An 18,798-nucleotide genomic window follows, 5' to 3' on the forward strand; every position below is an offset into this window, starting at 1 on the left:
CATGTTTTAATAGGAGTCATTTTAAATACAGACACATGAAATGAAAGCAAAGACTCATTAAATCAATACTGAGCGTGTAATGTTGAATGAACTGATCCATCATCTGGTGTTTGATCTCATTTAGAATTCACAATAATATAAAATACAGCTGTAGTCATTAAATCCACACATTTAAAATGGAAACAAACACATTTTAATCAGTTAAACCTTTAATTCATTGAACTCAGAAAACCATCCTTTAATGTCTTCCCTTAAAATGAGCAACATTTTTAAAATATAGCTGCAAAGTAAAAGTTTCACACTAAAGATGAATCAAATTTATAACTACATTATGCTAGAACCCAGTGAATGTGATGAAGCTAACTTGAAGACTTATTTTTATAATCTTCATTTAAAAGTCAGTAACTCACTGAAGGGTGATGGATTTGATTAATATGAGAAACTGAGAATGAAATGCTTTCAAGGGTTTAGATTACTATCAAACTGAGATGTTTTAATGGCTTTAACTTTCATGAGAAACTTGGGTTAAAGAAGTGAAGACGTAAAGTGAAATGTTCACTGTAAAGACTGTTAAACTCTAAATGGACTTTGGGGATTTTTATAAGTGTGTGCAGATTGTCCAAAAAGATTACACAATGGGGTGTCACTGACAGACGCTGACATCAGCTTCTCCATTTCCCCATCAGAGGCCTTCTCTGAGCTGCAGACAACAGAAGTTGGGTGGAGTGGTCAAGACGGTCCAAAACAGAGAGTTTCAGTTCCTCAAAAGCACAGAGAGGTCTTATGATCGATGAGGTGGAGGAGTGTGAGAGTTGGAGGAGGCAAATCATTGAAATGTGTAACATCCACCACTGTCTCATTCACTCTGATATTTATACTGTATATTTTAAATAGACTGTTTGCACTGAAAAAGAGAAGCTCTCCAATCTGGTTATACACTGTATAATGACAATGAAGCACATTCTATTCTATTCTATTCTATTCTATTCTATTCTATTCTATATGCAAATGAAGTCTGAGATCACTGCGTCTGTAAAACCTGAAGAGAGTCCAGTGTAGCATAAAATACACCTGATAGAGAAGCAAGTTTGAGTTGTTGTTGGTAGAAACATGGAACAAATCAGTCAACAGGTCTGATCAGAGGATTTTACCACACAATTATGGAGGGTGAACCACAAAATGATTCAAACAAACCACAGACCAATATGATCCACCAAATGATAAAAACCAGCCACCAGATGACAGAAATGGTACAACAGACAACATAAAGAGATGCAACATGACCCGAATGAGACACAAAATGAGCAAAACTGAAGAAAGACGACCTTAAAGAAATGCATGACTAGAATTAGCAACAAAAATGAGACACAAAATGAACATCTCATTTGGATCATTTTGTACATTTCAGTCTGTTTTTAGGGAAGAAAGTGGCTTAAATCAGACTGTAAATAATCTCTGAACAAACCTCTGTGTAAAAAGCCTCAGAATATTGAATAGAATAAATCTGGACCGTGATGAATGTAAGTAAACATTTCTGGATCAATCTGGTCATTTTGAGGCTAATTTTGGTCGTGTTTTTATCTAATTCAGGTCATTTTTTTGTCTCTTTTTGTTGCTTTTGTACCATCTTGGTCATTGTGTGGTTTATTTTGGTGATTCTGATTGTCTTTAAAGTTGTTTATGTTTCAAATTGTTCAGTTTGTGGCTCATTTTGATGGTTGTGTCTCTAATTTTGGTCAGTTTTTGTCTTTAGGGTTGTTCTTATTAGAAATTTTGGTCATTTTGTGCATTTCAGTACGTTTTTAAGATAAAAATGGTGTAAATCAGACTGTAAATGATCTATGAACAAACCTCTCTGCAGAAGCCTGAGTATTGAACAGAATAAATGTGGACAGCTTGGTGAATGTAAGAGAAGATTTCTGGATCAGTTTGGTCATTTTGAGGCTAATTTTGCTCATTTTGTGTCAGAATGTGTTTAATTTTGATCAGTTTACATCTTTTGGTCCATTTTTAAACATGTTGCATCTTTTCATGTTTTTTTGTGGTAATTTTGTTTATTTTGCATCAAGTTTTGGTCATTTATGTGTCTAATTCAGGTAATGTTACATCTCTTTATGTTGTTTTTGTACCATTTTGGTCATTTTATGATTCATTTCATGTGTCTGTAAGGTTGTTTTTGTTTAAAAGTGTTCTTGTTGCTCATATTAGTCATTTCATGTCAGTTTGTCCATTCTGTGACTCACTGGCCATTTCTGTTTCATTTTTCATCTTTTTTGCTCTGTTTTGCTCATTTTATCTCTCATTTTAGTCATTTTGCACCAGTTTAAGATTGCTTTTTTCATTTTGTACATTTTGTGTCTCATTTTCGTCATTTTGTTGCTAATTTGTGTGCCTGGTTTTGGTTAATTTTGTCTTTCATTTTTGTCATTTTTGCAATTTTAGTCCCATTTTGGCCACTTTTGGTCTCAAAATGACCAAAATGATCCAGAAATCTTCACTTACATTCACAAAGCTGTCCAAATTTATTCTATTCAATATTCAGGCTTATAGAGAGCGTTGTTCATAGATCATTTACAGTCTGATTTATACAACATTTTTCCCCTAAAAACATGCTGAAATGCACAAAATGATCCAAATGAGATCGAAAATGACCAAAATTAAACAAAAACAATTTTAAGTGATGCAAAATTGCTAAAATGAGAGATAAAATGAGCAAAACTGAAGAAAAAAAGAGACAAAAACTGATGAAATAGACGTGAAATGACCAAAAGAACTAACAAGATGAACAATTTTAACCAAAAATAAACTTAATACAAATATCAGCTCTGAATATAGGTTGATTTTATTCACATATTCATTCAGATTTATGTATATTTCAGTTTCATATATCTGAATTTAATTAGTACAGCTGTGAACTATTTCCACAGTAGTCAGCTGCATTTTCTATAATTATGAATTCTTGTGAAGATAAAACACCAGATGATGGATCAGATCATTCCAACATTACAGGGTCAACATTTATTTAATCAGTATTTTAGAGCCCATTTTATTTACTTCACTTGTCTGTATTTAAAATGACACTAAGAGAATTTCAGCTCTGAGATCAGAAAATAAAATCTATGAGGGAAGTGACGCTATTTGTCGATATAAAGAACCCTAAGAACTGTGTGGCTGATAATTAATCTTTGTTTACATTTTGATCAAGTAAAATATTTATTTATTGTCAGTTTGGACAAAAGAGACAAATATGAACATTTAACAGGTGAGAGGGAACTGAACAAGTGAAGGAGTGGTTTGAGATTTTCAGTGAACCAAACAAATACAACACAGTCTAATTTTAGACTAAATAAAGTGAAGATTTGGAGCAAACACTTGAATTTTTTGGAAGCTTCCTGATAGAAACATGTTCAGGTCGTTAAAGGAAAACGTAAGAAGCTGTTAAATGTGATGAGTTTGGACAGAAGTGAAAATTTGTATTAGATCATTAGTATTTGATGCAGCACAGACATGTTCCAACAAGAGGGGTTCAGTCTCAGAATGATGTTTGCAGAGGTGATCTAGAGAAGTGAAACGAACACAGACACAGACCAGGAAATAATTTCAGTCACTACGTGGAAAGACACACGGACAAAGCGCAGTCTGTCTGTGGGAGAAACCCACTGAAAAACCTCTGTGACATCTGGAGGCAGTGGACGCAGCGACACGCAGGTAAGATCCAGAAGAAGAGCTGAAAACTTTCTGAAAGGTGGAAAATGTTGACTTATCTTTTGTGGGGCTGAGAAAGAAACCATACCCTTTAGTTCTTCATACAGAAGTGAAGTCTGGAGTTTTAAACAGAAAAACAGTTGAGGAATCATTTCTGAATCGGCCTGTAGTTCACAAATAAGCGTCAGTTTAATCAGTGCTAACGTCCTGATGGAGTTCGGTAAAGTTAGAAAGAGATTCACAGATTCGGACTTCCGGCATCAATAACTAATGAGATATATATTGTGAAAACATAAAAGATGCCTCTTTCAAATCATTGTAAGCCAGATAATGTGCTACAAGGCCAGTTTTATCAAAAGTCGCTGTCTTTAAAGCTGCAGAAATAATATTGGTGTCTATCAGCAGCCGGCGGTGTGACGAGTGAACAGGGACCGTCTGCAAATTACAAACCGCTGCAACAGCGAAGAGAGACACAAATATTCAAAAACTTCACTCTTATACACTGTAGAGCCACCACATTTACTGAAGACATTAATTGGGTCCTTCTGGTCATAATACAGCTCTTGGTTTGATACTCAGTAAAAAATCTGAATTTTAAGGAATTTATATTAGTAGTAAAATTCAATAACTTCACTCTTCTGTACTGAAGAGTCACCAAAATCACTGGAGTCATCAGTTAGCTCCTGCTGGTCATATTTGCTGGTCATACTACAGCCTTTGGTTTGATATTAACTGTTTTTCATAAATTTATGGAATTTTTCTTATTTTATTATCATTTTATTAGTAATAAAATTCAGTAACTTCACTCTTATGTACTGTAGAAAAATTACACTCTGTCCAACCATCAGTTGGCTCCTGCTGATCAAACTACAACTCTTGATTTGATATTTAACAATTTTTCATGATTTCAAGGATTTTTGAAATTGTTACATATCTCAAATATTTTTTGTTGTAACATATAAAAGTGATCATCCATTTTCTGGGTCGATTGTGGAACACTGATTACCAAAAGTGACAGAATTTTATTTTATTTTGGTTGTTTATCGCCATGTGAAGTTGTGCATAAGATCCAGTGTGTGCAGTTGTGTGTGAATTTGAAGGATTAATGAGTAAATTAGCTTTGATGGCTCTTTTCTTCATGTATGTAGTGCTATACAGTGTTTTCTCTGGGATTTTTTTCAGCAGCAGCAGCAGGCTGTCCAGGAGTCATGGTGACGTAAACAAATGACACTTGACTGCAGATTTTACTTGGACAATTTATTTACTGAATGGCCAGTTGACAACAGTAACAGAACTTCGAATCCTCACCCAAGAGAATATCAGATAACACCAATATACCAAACTAAACTGTTTAGACTCCTCAAGTACTGACGATTGGGAAGAAAGACCTTCTGACAAGGCTGCAGCGTTAATTGATTCATTTAAACCAGAATGTTCAACTGCTAATGATATTTTCCAAGTTAAGGACTGTACAGACAATACTTGGAAGTAAAAATCTGAAGGTAGGATCAGCAGGACCTCTTTGATGTTTGGATGGAGTTTATTTTTTCTACAGTGTATAAGAGTGAAGTTATTGACTTTTACTACTAATAAAAATTCCTTTAAATTATGCAAAAATATCTAGTCTCAAACCAAGAGTTGTAGTCTGACCAGCAGGAGCCAGTTGAAGGCTCCAGTGAATTTGGTGACACTACAGTGTATAAGAGTGAAGTTATTGCTTTTTTTATTCTAAAAATACCTTAAAATTGTGATTTTTTTTCTCCTACAATATCTTTATTATCAGATTTTGTAAATTAACAAAAGAACACATATGTGCAAACACCCACACACTGCACCATTGTAACTCTTTGTATCATTCAATGATTTCTTAGCAAAACAAAAGAAAATAATAATAAAACAAAGCTGTTACAACCCCACTGTCTAGTGTAACCGAATTTTAACAAATGCAAATGAAAGCAATGAATTTCCAGAATCGAGTCTGTTTTATTCTTGATAAGGGTAGGTTTCAACAGACAAAGTGAGGGATCTGAAAGTAAATGGGTGCTGCTGAAATTAAAGAAACAAATCGAACCAAAGTGGCCTTCTCTAGGAAGTAAACTCCACTAGACTGTGGCAAAAATAAAAATACATCAGACACAAATAAAAGCTCCAAATAGAAATACAAAGGCAAAAGCACCCCTAACTAAAGCTATCAAAGGTTTCAGATATGGTTTAACTTCACACTTCTGACTAGCTTCCAGCCTCACAGACGAGTTCACAGAGTCAACACGGACAGATCCCTTCCTGAGGAACTGCCACCGAATGCTGGCATCAACCATAGACTGTATATATAGTGGACATAGCATCTGGCTCCAGAATTGAAGCCAACCCAGAAGAGTCAAAAACTTGCAATATCACGCCGTCCGCTAGGGTTGGCTCCAAAAATCTTTTTCTCCATAGACCCCAATTCATTTTTGGAAAAAATAAAATTTGATAGAATGATTTTCTACGGCTCAGGATTTTTTCCCCGTTAGTTTTCATGGTCAAAATGAGAGATCAGGTGGCCGATCTTAAAATAAATCAATACTGAATTTTAAATAAATCATTAAAGTTGGCGGAGCCAGGGAGCGTGGCTATACTTGATAGACAGCAACAGAAGCCTCTGCGGTAAAATGTGGGCGGGATAAGAGAGTCCTCAGCCAATCCTGCCCCCAGTTGCTCTCCGGTCCAGCCTGTTTGATGACGCTTTTTACGTCACTGGCTCCAAAAAATCCAAAACGGCAACCAGGAAGTAGCAAAATCCGGGCTTCATTTTCTCGGCGTTGAAACCAACGGGTGATGTCACGGTTAGTTCACGCCTGGCATCAACAGGCCTTTTAACAGCTGCTGGACCCTCGATTGAAGCGGTCGTCCCTCCCCTGCTCCAATCCAACCTCAGCTCCAGATGTTGCAGGTGTGGTGGGACGGACAAGGAGGCGGGGTGACAGCAGCCCAGCACACAAAAATACAAATTACCAGACAGGGGGAGGCGGACAGAGGCACAGCCGTAACAAAAGCAAATTCAATAAATTTTTTTAAAAATCTGTAAATAAATAATGGTTAAGCAAATAATGAATCAATGTAGAAATGAAGAATTATAAATTAGGTAAGACAATAATTATAATCATAATATCAAAATGGAACATGTAAAATACAAGTCACTAGAAGTAAATGTAACTAAATACAGTGCCAGATAGACAAATACAATATTTTAAGCAGGTCTCATGTCCTGTGTCTGGGATTTATGCTGACATATGGTGGAGCATGGCAGGAGTGATGTACACTCTCATTAGCCATTTATACTGCAATAGTTTAAATCTTGTATTTATTGTTTGTTTCTGTGCCTTTGAACAAGCTTCATTCCAATTTTCCTCGTCTGTTTCCTCTATCCATTATATATATAAAACTAAGTGTTGTAGCATGATAAACAAGAGCCAACGGCAGGCAGTAATGTTAATGACACTGTAGTGTAGAAGAGTAAAGTTACTGAAAGGCCGGCTGAGCATAGACACCAATGTTGCGACTTTTGATAAAACTGGCCTTGTAGCACAACCTCTACCTTACAACAATGGGAAAGAGGCTTCGTTTATGTTTTGACAACGTATATCTAATGAGTTATTGATGCCAGAAGTCTGGATCTGTGAATGTCTCTCCAACTTTACCGAACTGTTTGTTTTTGCCCATCGAAGACAAAACCAGCAGTGTGTGAGTAACTTCGGCGTCTTGACTTTTTTCAAGCTGTTTTTATTTGCATTAAGTTAGCTAACTTTGTAACGGTGCTAGCAAGAGTATCTGTTTGGAGCATAGACAGTATCATAAAGATTTTTATGATACAGTTCTTTTTGACATATTTTCCTTTCTAGCCAACTGCTTTAAACAGGTTTTAACTAACAAATGAATATAATTTATAAGCCAATAATCCATTGGGAATTGACTTTAATTTTCCTCTTTTACATGTTTTTTTTTATGAGACCGGTGTACGCAACTTTGTTACCTACAGCTAAAGCTAACAAGTGAAGCTAATGATCCAGTAGTAGTTATCTTGTTTTTTTCTGTTTAACATGTTTTGCTTTCTTTCCCTCAAGAGAAATAAACTGATGCATACAAACAAAACTAGATTATTTTTTTCTGTCCTTACTTATGATTGCATAAAAAGTCTGTAAAAAGAGTTCATACATGCTCTAATTCTGCTTAAAATCATCTTTAGTTTGGTTGGTCCCAGAGACTGTATTTGCTTGTAGCTTAAAGGAACTCTCTTGTATGTTGGTTGATTTTCAGTTGTCGTGTCTTTTAGGGACAATAAGAACTTAATCACAATATAAATCATGTGTGTGTTTTAAAATTTTCAGAGAAGGTGAAAACGCTTTTCAGCCTTGACTAGATCTCAATCTCACACTTCCCCTGAAACTCGACGGGGACGAAATAGAAGCCTACAGATTTGTCACTACTGCTCAGAAAGCCTAAAAGTCACCTCCCAAAATGCTTAAAGTCACATAAAAATGTTAGGATTCTGTCATCATTTGGATTTGATGTTTTTCCACAAAAGCGTTAAGCTGCCTTGTTAGAAGTTCTTGAAGATCCATCGCCTCCTCTTGTGGAAATGAAACATTACATTTGTTAAATATGTAAATATTTTTCATTTCAAAAGTTTCACTGCTGGACAGAGGATCTATTCTACTTTACTGTGAAATCTATTCTCAGTGTGTGCAGACTGGAGGTTTCAAATTTCCACATCAGTTGTGAAAGTTTCATACTGAACCATGGCTGGATCCAAAATGCTGTTTTAGAGTCATAAACCCTGCAGGTACCTTCAGGTGAGCTCAGACAAACTTTCTGTCAACAGCTTTATTTGTCTGTGTTCCAGCAAATAACTAGATTAGCATGAAATTTAATGTTTTTTTGGAATCGTGACCCTTTATATATTTTACAGGTGGCCTCAGTCTCATGTCACTTGCTATCCAACAATTCTTTGTGAGGCGGTTTATTTTCATCCCACAGAAAATGAAGAGAATCTCACTCGGCTCATGTGGCCTCCTGGTCCCAGTGCAGAGAGGAGCAGGTGTGATGGTGTGTGACATTAACCAATCATAGATCAAAGCTATTCCGACATTATTATTATTATTGTCTTACAGTTTTTTACTGTGATATTTTTCTTGTCTTTGTCTTATAAGGAAAATCTCATTCTAAAGATGCTGAGCAGCTGATAGTTTGTCATCACAGGAGACTTTGAGGCTGATGTGTAAGTGTTTCTCTCTGATTTACTGAGCAGTCTGCACGGAGCTGTGTGTGATGGTGTTCTTACAAATGTGGTAAATTTGTTTTGATGTCTTCAAACATTTTAGTTTGACAATAAAACCATGAATCTATGTTTAGAACACATTCCACACAATAACATGCCAATTTTCTGTTTCACAATATTCACAAATGAATTAAACACTGCAGATGAATAATAAGAAAAGTAAACATGATTTGAACATGATTCATTGATGTGAACAAAATGTACACATTATCAAATGCATATTAACACGTCCACAGCAAACTACAGTTTATTGGTCAGACCTGTAGAGCATTACTATGTGAGACTTAACAGTTCAGAGATGTTCAGTATTAACTTTACTTGGAGCTGTTAGAGTCTTTGGTGTGGTGAATAGTGTGTTTCAGCACTCAGCCTCAAAGTGACAATCCTGGTGGGTTTACAACTTTTAAACTTCCTCAGAAGCCACAGATTTAACCAGGTGTTTTACCTGTGTTTACAGACAGGATTAGTGTTTGGATCCCTACCTTCCCATTTTGGTAGCATATTCTTCAGTAGGACATGGATATCTATCATTGAATTAGTTATGGACTGGTTATTGGCCTGGCCCATTAATCAGACGTATGTAGAACATAATTAGACAAAGACGTTTCAGTGAAGGTTTGCCTTGAAATTTGTGTTATTCCAAATTTGAAAAAGGTTTTCATTTTTACTGCCAATGTGTATTGTTTCCTAATATAGATTATCAGTTTGATTGATTACTCAAAATCTTGATCAAAACTGGCTTAAAAAATAACACATCAGTACTCGCCTACTTTTAACTGAGATACACCATTAGAGTTGATGTTGAACTGCAAATATTGCTTCATCTAAGTTCCTGAGTAACATCTGATACATCACAGGCAGAGTAGTTATTGAACATTTGTTAATCTGGTGTCTTGTTCTGCAGGTCATTGGCGTTTGGTCTGTGTGCAGAACTCACAGGAGTCTGGAAACATGGCTTGTACATCACAGTCTGCCTTAAATTATGTCAGTAGAGCCAGAGGGCGCCTTGTGGGAGAATTACAGAATCTCTCTGTGATTCTGGAGAACTTGTATCAGAAAGGAGTTCTCAGTGATGAGGAGGTCAGCAAAATACAGACAGAGCGTGATGACTTCGATAGAACCAGAAAAATCCTGGACAAGGTCATAAAAAAGGGGGAAGCAGCCTGCTACGAGTTACTCAGAATTATTGACGTGACGAGGAAGAGGACTTTAGAGAGGCCGCCTCCTCTCCCTGAGAAAAACACTGGAACTTCCACTGGAACCCAGAAGTTTGACCTGCACCACTGGATCAGCTGCTTTTCTTTCAAGGAAGAAACGCAAATGGATGTGGACTACCTGCAAGGTATTGTGAAGAAAATTCTGCTTCAAATGTGTCACATTTCTTATTACTAAATTTAGCAATTCTACATAATGCATTTTATTGTGTCTGTGTACAAATATTTGAAATTTAACAAGAGTTCAGGAGAAAACTGTGGTTTTGTCATATTACGTTTATTTTCTTACTGTTATTTTATTTTAGGACCAAGACCGTGCCACAGATATCAGAAAAAGTTGAAGTTGAAAGCACAGAAATTATCTAAAGAGTTTTGGAATCCAAGTAAAAAACTGTTTGAAGACAAAAGGAGGCCTGATCTGTCATACACCTCACTTGTATTGGATACACAGAAAAGCCCATCTCCATCTAAAATCAAGAAATGGAAGAGAAAGAAAAGTAAGATGAGTCGACCTAAGAAACTGAGGACATACATCCCTGAGGACAAACCAGAAATTTCCCCCACTGACCTTCTGAAAACACAGGAAGACATCCTCTTGGTCGGGAAGCCTGGAATTGGAAAGACGGCAGTCGTTCGTGAAATGTTGAGACTGTGGGCAGAAAAGGACAAGAAGGAGTTAGATTACATGTTCTACTTTGACATGAGGAAAATGTCCCAAACCACACCCGCTATGACCCTGAAGGAATTTCTTTTTAATAAGTTCAGTGAACCAGATGTAGGCATGGATGAGGTTTTACAGGATATAAAGAGTAACTCTGACAATGTTACCATCATTTTTGATGGCATCACAGATCTGTCTCCATCAGTGGTGGAGGACCTTGTAGAGAAAGAACTACTACCTGATGCAAAGATCATCATAACATGCAGACCAGATGACGAGAAAGACTTCTTCTCTGGGGACTGTCTCAGAGTGGAGGTGAAAGGATTTAGTGAGCAGACCATAAAGTCCTACTTATCTGCAACACTCTGCGATGCACAGAAGGTTTTGAGCAGATTGGAGTTGCTGACTCTTTGCCATGTACCAATGTATGCTCTGATGGTGGCTGCCTGCTCTTCATCAGAACACTCTCCACAGCCATGCACTATAACAGAAATCTACATTGACATTGTTCGTTACTGCCTTCAGGTAAACAGCAACAAAACAGAAGATCTAAACACCTTCATCAAAACCAAGAGAGAGGAAATATTGTTTTTGGCTGAAATAGCTTTCAATGCAACTCAGGGAAAAACTGTGAACCTGAATGAAGTGCCCTGTAAAGACAGCTGTGTCCTTTCCTTCCTGAAACCACTTTTTATCAAAGTCAGCCGAACTGAAACAGAAACTAGACACGTATTCCTCCATTACACACTGCAGGAGTTTTTTGCAGCCATGTGGCTCTTAAAGAATCCTGATAAAATCAGGAATGTTTTTCAGCAGAGCCTCACTGAGGACAAGAAACACATGAAACATTTGATCCCTTTCATGTGTCGACTGTTGAACAAGAAGAGCCCAAGTTGGATGAAGTGTCTGGTTCCAGTTGAGGAGCTCAACAGTACATCTGACTGGTTCTTCAAGGAGCTCATAACCACATTTGTCCCAGATGTGGTTGACACTGAAGACGGTGGGCTTGATGTCGACACGTTGTTCTTATGTCAGTGCTTGTATGAGTCCCAGAGTCCAGAGGCATGCATCTACCTTCTAGACAAACTGGACTACCGTCTTGACCTCTGTGGAGAGAGTCTTGATCCTTACCTCTGCTGTGCTGTGGCCTATGTGGTCAATCAGTCGAAGGGACGGAAAATATGGTTGAACCTTGATGATGTCACGATATCAGAGCGAGGAATGAGACAACTGTTTGGATGCCTTCAAAATATCCAATGGTATGAGTGAGAGTGTGTTTTTAGTGTCATATTACTGCTCAGGCTGCAAAATACAGTATAATGAGAATGATATTCTACTGCGGATTTGTTTGATCATGAGGTTATTCCTTAAACTACAGGTGTGACCCTTTGCCACAGCAGCTGTGGAAGATTTTCCTTCTCAGTGAAGAACAGATGGACTTTGTCAGCTTACTTAGCCTCATTGAAAATCAGCTGCACCTTCCAGTGGAGGGTAAAAAACAGCTGTTTGAAAGAGCTGTGGAAGTCATGAAGAGGATGACAACAAAGGTCAATATCTGCCTCTACTGGGACAGAGAAACTCTTGTCTGCCAGAGTCTGTGTGAGTCCTTAATAGAGGCTTTGCCATACGTCAGCTCACTCAGGTATGTAGTTTTAGTCAAACTTTGATTCCACATAATTTAACCAATCTGTCAATGTTAAAATGTAAGTCCTTCTGTCTAGAGTTATGCTCACACAAATCCCATCACAACAATGGTGCTATTAATAGGATGACTGAATCCTGTGGGTTAAAGGTGTGAGCTTAGAAAAAATTGTTGTTCTGTGATGAGTGTTCAATTGTGTTGCTAATGAACTTAATAAACTTTGTATTTTTATGCAGATTTAGGATGACCACCAGAAGTCCAGGTTTGTGGAACCATGAGCAATTCCATGGGACACTGGAGAGGCAACAAAGGAGACTGTTACTGGATTTATGCCTGAAGGCAGCACTTCACAATGAGCAAAGCTTCCCAAATGCAGTGAATATGCTCCTCTCATTGTTCCCTCATCAAAGTGACTTAAGTAACCTCTATCTCGATCTGTACCAACATGTTAGGAATGAAGGATTTTTGAGTATCCTTCCAAAACTGAGGCTGCTTTTCCAGTCATCTCCTTCAGTGTGGTCCATAGACCTCTCAGAGAGAAAGACCTCCATCCTCCTGGAAGTGCTGAAACTCCAATCAGAGAAGAAACCAGTGGAGCTGACAGGCTGGTCACATGAAGAGAGTGAAGTGAGGAGTTTCCTGCAGTGTCTGCCTTATATCTCACAGCTCAGGTAAATGATCTTTTTCATGATTTCTATTTTCACAAGAAACTGCCTTTCTCTTTTCAGTTTGTCTTGGGGTTTGTCCTTTTGATTGATTCTTTGATGCACAACATGGGTCAAAAATGACCTAAATCCAATGAAAAATGGGTATCTCCTGACCCATTCTGTGCATCAAAGGGTTACAAAATATTCTTTTTTTTCTTTATGCTTTTAGTGTTGTGCCACTGTTATCAGAAACTTCAGAAGAAATCAGGTTCTTGGGGAATCTGTTCTGTGCAGCAGCAGAGAGAGAAGAGCAAACAGGAGAGAAGATACTGGAGCTGTTATCAGTGTGCACATACAAAACATTTTCTCTAAAACAAAAATGGTGTGATTTCCTCCTGGACCTGTACTCTTATGAGGCTAAAACAAGTTCAAGAGTCCTTCCATCATTACAGTCAGTTTTCCAGTCAACTCCTGCAGTCTGGTCCATAGACCTCTCAGAGAGAAAGACCTCCATCCTCCTGGAAGTGCTGAAACTCCAATCAGAGAAGAAACCAGTGGAGCTGACAGGCTGGTCACATGAAGAGAGTGAAGTGAGGAGTTTCCTGCAGTGTCTGCCTTATATCTCACAGCTCAGGTGAATGAGTCATAATGTTTTTCATGATTTATGTTTTTTCTGCCCTGTTTGAGAGGTTCTTAGTAGAGATTAAAATATAACAAATTTCATACCAGAAATTATAGAAAAGATTCAATTCTTTTTAATGGAAAATAACAGTATTTTAATTACATGATTTCAGTTTCGTGCCTCAGTTACCAGAACCTCAAGAAGAACCCAGATTCTTGGAGATGCTGTTCTGTGCAGCAGCTGCAGAGAGGAAGCAGCAGAAACGAGAGAAGATACTGGAGCTGTTATCATCAGTCTGCACATACAAAACATTCCCTCTCAAACAGAAATGGTGTGATTTCCTCCTGGACCTGTACTCGTATGTGACTGAAACAGGTTTCAGAGTCCTTCCATCATTACAGTCAGTTTTCCAGTCTGGTCCTGCAGTCTGGTCCATGGACCTCTCAGAGAGAAAGACCTCCATCCTCCTGGAAGTGCTGAAACTCCAATCAGAGAAGAAACCAGTGGAGCTGACAGGCTGGTCACATGAAGAGAGTGAAATGAGGAGTTTCCTGCAGTGTCTGCCTTATATCTCACAGCTCAGGTGAATGGATTATCTCTTTAACGATTTCTGATTTCTGCTATCTCATTTGAGTGTTTCCACATACAGATTGAAATGTAGCAAATTTCATACTGACATGTATAAATAAGGTTTAATGCACTAGCAAGGACCATGCCACAACAAAGCGAGTTGGTAGCTTTAGTGAGGAACGGTAGTGTTGGATGATGTGGAAGACTATAGGATGTAAGGATGAGGATGGATGTGAATGTTTTCTGGTTGGCTGGTTGGCTGATCTGGGATACCATGATGTTCAAAGCTTGAGTGAAAGGCAGCTGAATGTGGAGGTTCCGTCTCGGGTGACACTCTTCACTAAAGACTGCAATGGACCTTCCCAAGTTTGTGATCATGACATTCAGTTGAAGGTGGACTTGACCAAGGTCATTGGCATTGTTGCAGGTGTATGAACAACATGTCAGAGATGGCCAGTGGCCAAGAGCTTGAATTTTTTGGTTGAGTTGCCTGTCCTGGATGTTGTGGATATTGCTCCCAGAATAGCAGATAAGTATGAACTTCTTGTTGAGATCCCCAGAGAGTTGTCGCTATTTTGATTGCTTATAGTTCATCAAGATGGAAGTGGACTGAAGGTCAAAAGGCCTAGAACATTCTTCTGATGGAGGGATGATGAAGGGATGATAATAAAGGAGGACTTGAGGAGGGATGAAGGAGAGATGATGGGAGATGGAGGAGAGATGGTGAGAAGACAATGGAGGGATGGAGGAAGGAACAAGAAGGGATGAAGAGATGGTAAAAAAATAGAATAGAATAGAATGCCTTTTATTGTCACTATACACAAGTACAATGAGATTTCGAGCATCTCCATCAGTGCAAGATACATGTAATAAAAATCACAAAAAAGGATAAGTTAAAACAGTTAAAAAGAATAAAAAGTGCATGGTCAGTGTGATATTGCACATTAGAATAGTCCGTATTGCACAGTAGACGGTTTTGAGGTAGTCTTGGGGGGGGGGGGGGGGGGGGGGGGGTTGGATTGTCAGTGCATGTTTGAATTCAGAGTGGTGATGGCTTTTGGAAAGAAACTGTTTTTGAGTCTGTTTGTTTTGGTTCTTATGCACCTGTAGCGGCTTCCTGAGGGCAACAGGACAAACAGATCGGAACCAGGGTGGAAGTTGTCCTTGATGATGTTTCCTGCCCTTTTAAGGCAGCGGGAGGTGTAAATGTCCATCAGGGAGGGGAGGGGGCAGCCGATGATTTTCTGTGCTGTCTTAACAATCCTCTGAAGCCCCTTCCTGTCTGCCATGGTGCAGCTGCCGTACCACACTGTGATGCAGTAAGTCAGCAGGCTCTCAATGGACGAGCGATAGAAGGTCGTCAGCAGGGTGGGGTCCAAGTTGTTTCTTGAGAACCCTCAGGAGGTGTAGCCGCTGCTGCGCCTTCTTAATGATGGCCGTGGTGTTGTCCGTCCAGGAGATGTCGGAGGAGATGAGGACGCCCAGGAACCGGAAGGTGTGGACCCTCTCCACACGCTCACCGTTGATGTAGAGGGGAGCTAGGTCGGTGCCGAGCTTCCTAAAGTTGACAATGATCTCCTTTGTTTTCTTGGTGTTCAGAGCAAGGTTGTTTTCTGAACACCAAGCTGCCAACTTCAGGACCTCCCCTCTGTAGGCTGTCTCGTCTTCTCCTGAGATGAGTCCGACAACTATTGTGTCATCAGCAAACTTCACGATGAGGTTGCTGTTGTGGGCCGGACGACAGTCATGGGTGTAGAGGCAGTACAGGAGGGGGCTCAGCACACAGCCTTGTGGGGAGCCGGTGCTCAGTGTCTGCGTGGAGGACAGGTGGGGGCCGAGTCTCACAGCCTGGGGCCGGTTGGTGAGGAAGTCCTTTATCCAGGCACATGTGAGAGGGGGGAGGCCGAGAGTGTCCATTTTGGTGATGAGAATGTCCGGAATGATTGTATTGAAGGCAGAGCTGAAATCCACGAAGAGCATTCGGACATAGCTCTGCTGCTGCTCCAGATGTGACAGCGCGGAGTGTAGAGCTACAGCGATGGCATCCTCAGTGGATCTGTTTGCACGATATGCAAACTGGTAGGTGTCGAAGTCTGGGGGAGATGGTCCTTGATGTGCTGGAGGACCAGTCTCTCGAAGCACTTCATGATTATCGGAGTGAGGGCCACAGGATGATAATCGTTTGGGCTCGTGGTGGGAGACTTCTTAGGTACTGGGATGATTGTGGCGGTTTTCAAACAGGGCGGAATGACTGCCTGGGCCAGGGAGAGGTTGAAGATTCTGGTGAAGATGTGGGTGAGCTGGAGGGCACACACCTTGAGCACTTTACCAGGAACACCATCAGGGCCAGCAGCCTTCTTAGGGTTCACTGCCAGGAGCACCCGTCTGACTTCATGCTCGCTGACAGTGAGTATAGTGGTGCAGGAACTGGGTGGGGGTGGAGGTAGGTCAGGGGCTGCTGAGTGTTGCTGTTGTGATGATTCAAAGCAAGCAAAAAAGCTGTTTAGCTCCTCAGCCAGTGATGCACTCAGGTCTTCTGTTGTCGTAGTGCCGCCCCTGGAGTTTATGATGTCATAAATGCCCTGCCACACCGCACGTGTGTTGTTGCTGGACAGGTGAGACTCTATGCACTTCTTATGGTCCGCCTTTGCTTTTATTTTTGCTTTACAGAGACATTCCAGCCATTGAGATGAGGGAGGGATGATGGGCATGAAATAAGAATGATAGGATGTAAAGAGGAGGGATGATGAAGCTGAGGGAAGGATGTTACAGAAAAGGAAGAGATGATGGAGATAAGGTGGGGTGATGAAGATGAGGGAGGGATGATGAGTGATGGTGGGGCTTTAAAGAAGATGATCAAAAAATAGAGGAGCAACGATGAAAAGATGTTGGAGGGTTGAAGGAGATAATGAGGACTGAAGAAGGAATGAAAAGGATTGAGGAGGATTGATGGAGAGGGGATGATAGTGATGGAGGAGGAATAAGAAGATGGTGGAAGAAGACTCAAGAGATGACAAAGATACGGTCTCAGGATAGAGGAGGGATGACGAAGAGATGAGAAGGATAAGGAGATGGAGGAAGGATGACAAAGAAAGGCAGAGAGATGAAGAGATGACAAGGGTTGGAGAAATGACGACGAGATGCCAGAGGAATGGCATGGGATGATGGACGGATGGTGGGGAAGGGATGGCAGAGATTAAGGAGTGATGAATGATGGCCATGAGGGAGGAATGATGAAGAAATAGTGGAGGGTTGAAGAAAATGATGAAGGGATGGAGGAGGAAAGGGAAGATGGGGAAGAGGGATAATGGAACAATGCTGGAGGGATGACAAATGATAAAGGGTTAGAGCAAGGATGACAATGAGCCACTGGTTGGATGAATGAGATGAAGGAGGGATATTGGGGGAGCAAGTATGAACTCGCATTTGGTTGATTCTGGAGAGTGGTAAATTGGGCATGGATCTTGTACTGAGGTGCTTTACTACTCAGTCTGCTGTTGTGGTTGGATTGTGGAGGCAGAGGTGTCTTGCCTGTCAGGTAATTAGGCATGTGGTTGAGGTGCATGGCCGTGCTCCTGAAACTAAGTTGGCAAGTTAGCGTTAATTTCTTTTTGATCAAAAATATGCATAACTACTGTGCCACTTGTTATGATTTCAGTTACCAGCCTCAGCTATCAAGACCTTCAGAAGAAACCAGATTCTTGGGGAATCTGTTCTGTGCAGCAGCGGAAACAGACCAGCAGACAGGAGGAAAGATACTGGACCTGCTTCCATCTCTGTGCACTTTTGAAACATTCCCTCTCAACCAGAAATGGTGTGATTTCCTGCTGGACCTGTACTCTTATAAGACTAAAATGGGCTTAGGTCCTCCTCCATCATTACAGTCAGTTTTCCAGTCAACTCCTGCAGTCTGGTCCATAAACCTCTCAGAGAGAAAGACCTCCATCCTCCTGGAAGTGCTGAAACTCCAATCAGAGAAGAAACAAGTGAAGCTGACAGGCTGGTCACATGAAGAGAGTGAAGTGAGGAGTTTCCTGCAGTGTCTGCCTTATATCTCACAGCTCAGGTAAATTATTATTGTTTCCATGATTTCCGTGTTCACTGGAAGCTGTCTTATCTAATTCAAGTGTTTCTCCTTTGACATTTATGTATTAAAGGAAATTTGATGTTACAGTTTAAAGAAAATTTCATTTTGATTAAATGTGTAGATTCAACAATTTTAATCCTTATAATTTCAGTTTCATGCCACAGTTATCAGAACCTTCTGAGGAAATCAGGTTCTTGGGGAATCTGTTCTGTGCAGCAGCAGAGAGAGAACAGCAGACAGGAGAGAAGATATCGGAGCTGTTATCATCAGTGTGCAGATACAAAACTTCCCCATTTAAGGAGCTGTGGTGTGATTTCGTACTGGACCTGTGCA

General features: G+C 39.8%; 2 protein-coding genes across 3 annotated transcripts in view; both read left to right on the plus strand.

Annotated features, from left to right (window-relative positions):
- The first annotated feature begins 3,565 nt into the window (after positions 1-3,565).
- Positions 3,566-13,292, plus strand: LOC127531928 (protein NLRC5-like). The gene is made up of 8 exons (XM_051942369.1): positions 3,566-3,708; positions 8,425-8,537; positions 8,654-8,790; positions 8,895-8,962; positions 9,927-10,364; positions 10,542-12,156; positions 12,276-12,539; positions 13,268-13,292. The coding sequence occupies exons 4-8, from the start codon at positions 8,959-8,961 to the stop codon at positions 13,290-13,292; spliced, it is 2,346 nt and encodes a 781-aa protein (XP_051798329.1). The 5' UTR covers positions 3,566-3,708; positions 8,425-8,537; positions 8,654-8,790; positions 8,895-8,958.
- Positions 12,783-18,798, plus strand: part of LOC127531852 (uncharacterized) — a 33,869-nt gene continuing 27,853 nt past the window's right edge. For both annotated transcript variants that reach the window (XM_051942060.1, XM_051942062.1), the window contains exons 1-4: positions 12,783-13,210; positions 13,416-13,820; positions 13,981-14,391; positions 18,037-18,444. The gene's annotated coding sequence lies outside the window, so the exon portion shown is untranslated. The remainder of the gene's footprint in view (positions 13,211-13,415; positions 13,821-13,980; positions 14,392-18,036; positions 18,445-18,798) is intronic.

This window comes from Acanthochromis polyacanthus, chromosome 22 (genome assembly GCF_021347895.1).
Source record: "Acanthochromis polyacanthus isolate Apoly-LR-REF ecotype Palm Island chromosome 22, KAUST_Apoly_ChrSc, whole genome shotgun sequence".
Lineage (NCBI taxonomy): Eukaryota > Metazoa > Chordata > Actinopteri > Pomacentridae > Acanthochromis > Acanthochromis polyacanthus.

Bases quoted from the DNA above. Each gene is read 5' to 3' on its own strand.
- LOC127531928 (XM_051942369.1), top strand. The intron at 10,365-10,541 runs GTATTGTGAAGA...ATTTTATTTTAG, and splicing joins GGATGTGGACTACCTGCAAG to GACCAAGACCGTGCCACAGA. The intron at 12,540-13,267 runs GTATGTAGTTTT...TTCTCTTTTCAG, and splicing joins CCATACGTCAGCTCACTCAG to TTTGTCTTGGGGTTTGTCCT.